Source organism: Dendropsophus ebraccatus, chromosome 4 (genome assembly GCF_027789765.1).
Source record: "Dendropsophus ebraccatus isolate aDenEbr1 chromosome 4, aDenEbr1.pat, whole genome shotgun sequence".
In the NCBI taxonomy this organism is placed as follows: Eukaryota; Metazoa; Chordata; class Amphibia; order Anura; family Hylidae; genus Dendropsophus; species Dendropsophus ebraccatus.
Genome location: NC_091457.1, coordinates 142,135,723 through 142,143,655, shown reverse-complemented (window position 1 = coordinate 142,143,655; position 7,933 = coordinate 142,135,723). Strand labels below are relative to the sequence as shown.

Below are 7,933 nucleotides of genomic sequence, written 5' to 3'. Positions count from 1 at the left end.
CGCCGGCCCATAGAACGGTGTCTATGGAGCTGGCGGAAAAGCGTGTGCCCATGTGGGCGGACAGCTGACGGAATTCTGCTGACATTTTCCGCGAGAATTCCGTAGTGTGAACCCGCCCTTATCTAGGAAGTAGCTGTAAATTCTAGATAACCCCTTTTAGTATTGTACAATGTTGTTTAAAGCAAACACTGGGAGAGGTCATGGTGCATCTGTTGAATGGATCCATAGACTCCCATATACCTGACAAAGGCCAAGGTATAGTATTTTAGCCGGTTTGGGACATATGAGTTGGGTTTGTTGGATGCAATAGTATTGAGCTGGATCCTGCATCTGTAGACCATGGGAGACTATGTATCTAGAAGCTCTATCCATTGCTTTCAAAGCAGCAGTGTGAAAAGAGGAAAGTTGCTACTTTTTTTACACAAAAACAAAGAGCAAAAAAACAATTATTCTGTCGGGAAGACCGACATACGTGCTTAGGCTATGTTCACACTGTAAGTTACATAATAATCACAGCCGATTTGCAACAACGGACGTGATTACTACGGAACTTATGTAGTGCACCCGTCTATGGAATCCCGTCCGGAGTGTATACACATAGGGGGACATTTATTAAGTCCGACGTTTCCTGCGCCGGATTTAAAAATGTCCCCGCAGCTCCGGCACTACGGAGAGTTATGTAGAGGCGTACTGCCTCTACATAAATCCCGTGCGCGCCTGTTCGCACATCAGGAAACCTATGCCAGCTGAGAGCTGGAGTAGGTTTCCTGCGTATTTTTTGGCAAAAGTAAAGATGAATCGCGTGGACTCTGGGTCCGCGCCCCCCGTTCCGCCCCCCCGGCATACCCGTCAGAAAGTGCCGATTTGCGAATATTTTATCTGCAAACCGGTCATTTGCAAATAAAATATTCGCAAATCGGCAATTTCCGCCGAAAAAATAAAATACGCCGCTTGCTACATGTCCCCTAAAGTATACTGCATCCGCTAATGAAGAACCTGTCAGTGGGAGGGAATATCCTCCCCTGTATGACGCGGCTCCCTTAGAATGAATGGAGCCGCGTCATACAGGGGAAGGAATTCCCTCCCACTGGGGGCGGGCCGGCCTACCTCCAGTGCTTGAGCAGTGGCCGATTCTGGTGCATAGAACGGCGCCATGCATGGGAACCGGGCCGTGGTCCGAAAAATGGATCGTGACACCGGCTTCCCCGTGACGGCGCCGTTCGATCCATGGGTTCAGCTTAAAGAGGATGTACCTGGTGGTACATCCTCTTTAAACTCCAGACCACACTGACTCATTTAAGACCTTGCCCATTTTTCTTATGTTACATTTCAATTTTGAGAAGCAAAGTGGAAAAACACTGTGAAATTTGGCATCAATGATTTGCAACATTATTTTTGGTTTCTGGTTTATGGCAAAAACTGGTGGAAACTACTTAAGACTATTCTCTCACATTTGTCTTTTTTGGCCGTTTTGCAGCAGTTTTTTTTTTTGGAGGGGGGGGACAGTTGTCATCTTTCTTCTAGAAACAGCTTGTCCTCAGTTTGTGTGTGCAGTTTTTCAGCTCACTTCCATTGAAGTGACTGGAGCTGCATTGTAATACCACACACAACCTGAGGCCAGGGGTGGCGCTGTTTTTAGCTGTGCTTTTTCTAATTCTGGATAAGCCTTTAGTAATTGTCGTCATGTTTGTCTCTTCTTGGTTGTACCTTTTTTTTTTTTTTTTTTTTTAGAATACCATGAAATGGTGGAAGCAAAGTGTAAAACAAAAAAGTATTTTTTTCTACCACCTATGAATGTGTTGTAAAAACTAGGCTTAAAGGAGTAGTGCGGCATTAGAAAATTATTCACTAAATAACACACATAACAAAGTTATACAACTTTGTAATGTATGTTATGTTAGTGAATGGCCCCCTTCCCCGTGTCTTCCCCATCCCCGGAAGTGTAGTGCACTATACATACCTGATTCGTGTTGACCCCGGCCGCCATCTTGGGGACAATGATGTCGTCTTCGGGACCGCACCAGCCCTCCTTTATGCCAGCCCCCCTCTGCCGCGTCATCAGCTGCTCAGCCGCGATTGGCTGAGCATAACTAAGCTCAGCCAATCACGAAGATTACATCATTGTTACAAGATTGTTACAAGGGAGAGGAGCAGCTGAAAAGCTGGGGGTTAATGAGCAGAGCGCTGATCAAATGCAGCAATGTTGTTTGCAATTAAAACAACGGCTGTTCTTGTCATAGAAAAATGTGTTGCATTAAAGTCAATGCAAACAATGGCCGTTGTTTACACTGTATTTGGTACAGCCGTGGAAATAATTGACATGTCAATTATTTCCGACCATTGTGCATTGTAATCAATGAAATTTTTAGTGCAACAGAGGCCATTGTTTAACACTCTCTACAACGGCCATTGTTTTTGACTGCAAAACAATGTCTGTTTTTGATACATTGTGTGAGCATAGCCTTAAACTGAAAATACCTAAAAATGAGGGCCGTATTTTACCTTTATTTAACAGTGTGTGAACATAGCCTAAAAGGTGCTGGTTCCCCACAACATAACACTCATACATGGTACTAATCTTTTTTTATAATAATAATTTTATTAATTTTATTACTAATAAAAAAAATTTTTCTTCAAACAACTAAACTAGAATCTACAATTAAAAGGATTTTTCAACTTGTTCTCCAAATCATCTCTACAGAAATAGTTTCCAAATAGTAAAAATGTTTACATTGCAGTCAGGGAGGGCTGGATACATTTCTGCTACAAACAATGAAACAAATATTACACATCAGAACAAAACAAACACACACACAGATCAGCACTGTGCTAACATAACTAATATATCCTTTATGTCTATAGCGCCAACATATTCCACAGCAGTGTACAGAAATCACTGTGTCATCTCTCACAATCTAAATCCTATTAGTAGGTTTTGGAGTGTGGGCGGAAACTTATATCAACCCTGGGAGAACATAGAAACTGCTTGACCATGGTAGATATGAGCCTAGAGCTATATTCACACACAGTAAAATAAAAAGCAAATTAAGTATAAAATGTTGCCATATCAGATTTTTTTCTGCCACAAAAAAACAAAACAAAAAACAATTGGGAGTTGAATGGATACTTCAGATTCCAGGAACAGCCAAATGAAACTCTGGCGGGCAGACAAACGCCAGTGTGAACCTAGCCTTAGTCTATTGAAAAACACCAGTTTATTGTAAATGAAAACTATTTTTCCCCCCATAGACTTTACTGCAGCACATTATTGGGCTAAATTCAAACATTCCGTATTTTAGCTCATAATTGCAGATCCACAATTACGGACAAATTTAGGGTTCGTAGTTTTACGGATCCGTAATCCGCAAAAATTGCTGCCGCAAATATTACTGACAGGTTATAGCACAGACTGTAATTGGAGCACAGATTGTCCCATAGAAGTCTATGGGAGTGTCTGGAATTTTTGTGGATCCGAAATTTTTACCGACGAAATGTCCTTAACGTCCGCAAATCCGTACACAGCACAGATGAGTAATCATTTAAAATCATTCCCACTTTTTTTTAGCTAACACATACCCCCTTTTTTTTGCTGGCGCGAAAACAATGCGGATTAAGGACAAAGATTGCAAACCTGAAAAACGACTGAATGTGTGAAAGTAGCCTAAGAGTAAATATACGGCTGCGTTTATACCTATTTTACGGCTGTATTTTGCATTCAATTTACCGTGTGTGAATGGAGCCTAATATTGTGTTTACATAGAGTGATTTATCTGACAGATGTTTGAAGCCAAAGCCAGGAATGGATTTGGAAAGAGGAAAAATCTCAATCTTTCCTTTATGACCTGTTCCCTGTTTATAGTCTGTTCCTGGCTTTGGCTTCAAGGATCTGTCAGCTAAATCTCTCTGCGTAAACGAGCCATAAGGGTATGTTCACACAACATTTTATGAAGTCATAATTATATACAGCTGTATAAAAAAAAAACATTGTGAGAACATACGCTAAAAGTGTTGAAGACTAAAACGTTTACAAAACATGCAAAAATAAAAATTTCAAAATTTTTTTACTATCTTCTAAGTAAATCCCATGGTATTAGTTTTATCTGTGACTCTCCAGCTGCTGCAAACCACTCCAGCCACTACCACTCTGATCATGGTGGGAGTTGCAGTATTATAACAGCTAGGGAACACTGGGTTATATCATTTGTTGCTAAAAAATTTTATTAGGTCACGTTAAAAAAAATTAAAAACATTTAAAAAAAAATGCATCTAGCAAATCTGCAGAAACAATTGCATTGTGTGTGTGACTGATCACTTATGCATCATTTTTGCAACATTCCTTTAAGTGCAAATTCTTCTATTTAAAGCCTCGAATAATAATAAGAGCTGCTACAGGTATGCACACAGCAGGAAGGGGTTATGTGTTGGGAGAAGCATGTGATGAAGATTAAGGAGATGTGTAAGTGATCCTGCTGCAGAAAGGGGGAATAGATTACACTTCTGCTGGTTATTTCTATCCACATAAGAAGTAGCACTACCCCCCCTCCTGCAGCCACATTTTGCACAGTCTGAACACTTCAGGTAACTGCACCAGATTAAACTTGGTCTGTTTGTTTTCTTATGGAGAAGGGAGATAGGAAAAAAAATTGTAGCAACTCCCTCCAGCAAGATGGCGATCCGAGCTGCTCTGCTCTTGGCAAGACAATTTCCTAGGTTTGACATCCTTAAAATCGACTTAATCCCTTTGTGTTTAGTCGTGGACCAGGAAAGGCTGAGATTAAACACCACCCATCCTCTCTATGTGTTGTCAGATACATAGTCCTCCTAATCCTTCGCCATAATCGTGCCATGCACTTCCTATAGACGTGCACTGCAGTGCAACACACAACAACAACACACACACACATACACAAGGGCATCTACCTGGCACTGACCCTTCCTCCCCCCACGTATTGTCTGTGCCCAGGTAGAAAAGGAAGAAGAGCTGATCTCTTCCTCTTGTCCTGTGATCAGACATTGATCATCGATTATTTTATGAATGTGATCAATACTGCTGTGCAAGAAACGTCTCCTGGATGTGATCAATATCTTATCAATCTGAACAGATTTAGAGGATCTATAGGTGCAGAAAGGTGGGGTGCAGTGTCTGTGCATTTTGGGGGTATAGAGATTAAGTATGAGATTATATTCATAATCGATTTTTTTTGATCAATGTGATCAATACTGGTGTATTGGGAAACTTTTCCTTATTGTATCCAGTATCTCATCCATATCAATAGACTGAGATGTATAGGTGCAGAAAGGTGGGGTTCACTGTATATATACACTGGGGGGTGGCACAGATAACAAAGCAAGAAGAGATGATTTCTTCCTCCTCTGCCATGATCAATCATTGATTATCGATTTTTTTTTTTATCAATGTGATCAATACTGCTGTATAGGAAAACGTTTCCTATAGGTGTTTTCTCAATATCCAAAGAGTGAGATTGTGTAGGTGCAGAAACGTGGGGTGCATTGTCCCTTTTAGATCAAGACACTTGAGGGGGATAAGATCAATTTCAATGAGGAGTACTTGTAAACTTCATGACGTCACAATATACATGATGACATCACAACCCCCCTAGAGCAGCATGACGTCTTGCTGCTCTCTGGCAGTGATGTCATTCATGTCCCTGGTGAGTGGCAGCACAGCTCCTGCTTTATAATAGACACTGTAATTGTGCTTTATTCTTTGTCACCAGCATAAAGTGGGGTGCCCAGACACTCTTTTGGGGGTGCGGGGTGTCAGTGATGAGTTGTCAGGGGGTTTCACCTGGTGGGCCCCCACTTTCCCCCCAGTATTCCTCTCTCCTCTATAGTAATGGCAGCCTTTACACATTGCAAAAGTCAGCAGGAAAGTTTTGCCAAGAAGCTATTAAAGGTTGTCAGGAAGGGTGCAGAGTGGGGATTTTTGGGGTGCTGGTCTGGTGTGTCTTGGGGTGCACCCCATGCTGTTGCTATGTCCCCCAGGAGGGCTCCAGACCCTCCCCCCTCTCCCTGATGGACATACTGTGCTCTCAGGTCTGTGTGTTAGTTGGGGTCGCTTCTGCCCCCCTCAGTAAGGAAAGGGGAGAAGCCAGGAGGCATTTTAGGAACCTCAGCCATGGCTTAGGGTTACAGCTACCCCCTGCCACAGTCCCAGGCCGAACGGGCCCCTGGGGTCTGCTACACAGGGGCCCGAAAGGACGAAATGCGAGTGGTTCCTGCAACACCATGGCGCTTTTCGGGGTTCTCCCGCCGGCTGTACAATGTCCCGGGACCGGGAGACAAGGGGGGTCGAGAGACCAAAGACTGAGCTCACAGGAGCCAGGGCTGCGGCAATGGCAGAGCCCCCGGGGGCTCAGGGAATGGACGGTTTGTGTGCGGGAAGAAACACAGATAGGAGCAGAGCGGCGCCATGTCTGCCTCTTCCCGCCCGCAGCCGCCAGTCTTCAACTCGGTCCGACCCCAGCAAATAAAAGGCGGGAACCGGCGGGAGGGGCCAGCAGAGGGAGGGAAGGTGCTGAGGAGAGAGAGAGCGTCTGTGACTGTCACTGAGCAGCGGAGAGACGGCAAACAAACACAGCTGAGGCAGCGAGACAGCTCCCGGGAAGGCTGAGGAACCTGAGGGGAAAATTACTGACATCTTGTCGCCGTCTTCTGACCCGGGAGGGAGAACAAAACTGACTGACAGGTGGAAAGTCTTGACACAAAGAAGAAGCAAATCCTGTCACATCCAGGGAAGACAGCCTTGTATTCTTCCACTCAACTTCTGAACGAGGAATAAGGACTGAAAGGAAAGTCTTGGGGCTGCGAATTGGACCCCACTTTTCTCACCTTGAGCATTTTGCAAAGAAAAACTAGTTTTTCTGTGTAAAAAGTTTGCCAGACACCTGTAAGGATGTCAGACAATGCAGCTTCCACCCCGGCCAGCAAGCCCAAGAGATCCCGGGCGGCCAAGAAGGCAACTGATCACCCAAAATACTCGGACATGATCCTGGCCGCCGTCCAGGCAGAGAAGAACCGGTCGGGCTCTTCTCGCCAGTCTATCCAGAAGTATATCAAGAACCACTACAAAGTGGGTGAGAACGCCGACTCCCAGATCAAGCTGTCCATCAAGAGGCTGGTGACTGTGGGCATCCTCAAGCAAACCAAGGGAGTGGGCGCCTCTGGCTCCTTCAGGTTGGCCAAGGGTGATGAGCCTAAGAAACCAGCTAAGAAGCCCAAAAAGGAAGTAAAAAAAGTGGCTACTCCTAAGAAACCGGCGGCCAAACCCAAGAAAGCTGCCAAGTCTCCAGCCAAAGCCAAGAAGGCCAAAGCACCTGAGAAGAAGGCAAAGAAGGTGACCAAGAAGAAACCTGCTCCCTCGCCCAAGAAAGTCAAGAAGACAAAGACTGTCAAAGCCAAGCCTGTCAAGGCGTCCAAGGTGAAGAAAGCCAAGCCAGCCAAACCCAAGGCTAAGTCCAGCCCAAAGAAGTCAACACGAAAGAAGTAAATGCAGCTGGACAGCTCCTAAGAAATCCTGTACATAGTTTTATAACCTTTAACTTTTTCTCCTCCAGTGCAACTTTCTTAAGATGATCCGCTTCCCTTTTAATTCCTAAGGACAATACCTTTATTTATGTACTTTTCTTTTTTTTATTTGATTTTTTTTTTTTTTTTGGGGGGGGGGGGGGGGGGGAGGATTGGAAGTAAGAATTTAATGGCATTACCTTTGTTTTAGGCTAGTTTTCACACCTATGGTCCAAGGCAGATTCCTTTAAAGAAGCTGGAAAAGGTAGCGCTATTTTTTCCAACTATTTTTAACGGAATCCCGACAAGCCCCATTGCATTCAATAGGGGTTTGTCAGGCACCTCTGGTCTTTTGTCATGTGACAGAAACAGCACAGAAATAGGAAAACAGGTGTGAACGTAGTCT

General features: G+C 44.1%; 1 protein-coding gene across 1 annotated transcript; it reads left to right on the top strand.

Moving 5' to 3' along the window:
* The first annotated feature begins 6,499 nt into the window (after positions 1 to 6,499).
* Positions 6,500 to 7,573, top strand: H1-0 (H1.0 linker histone). The gene has a single exon (XM_069967250.1). The coding sequence runs from the start codon at positions 6,917 to 6,919 to the stop codon at positions 7,508 to 7,510; it is 594 nt and encodes a 197-aa protein (XP_069823351.1). The 5' UTR covers positions 6,500 to 6,916; the 3' UTR covers positions 7,511 to 7,573.
* The last annotated feature ends 360 nt before the right edge of the window (positions 7,574 to 7,933 follow it).

Coding starts and splice junctions, on each gene's coding strand:
- H1-0 (XM_069967250.1), top strand. CDS start 6,917: ATGTCAGACAATGCAGCTTCCACCCCGGCCAGCAAGCCCAAGAGATCC.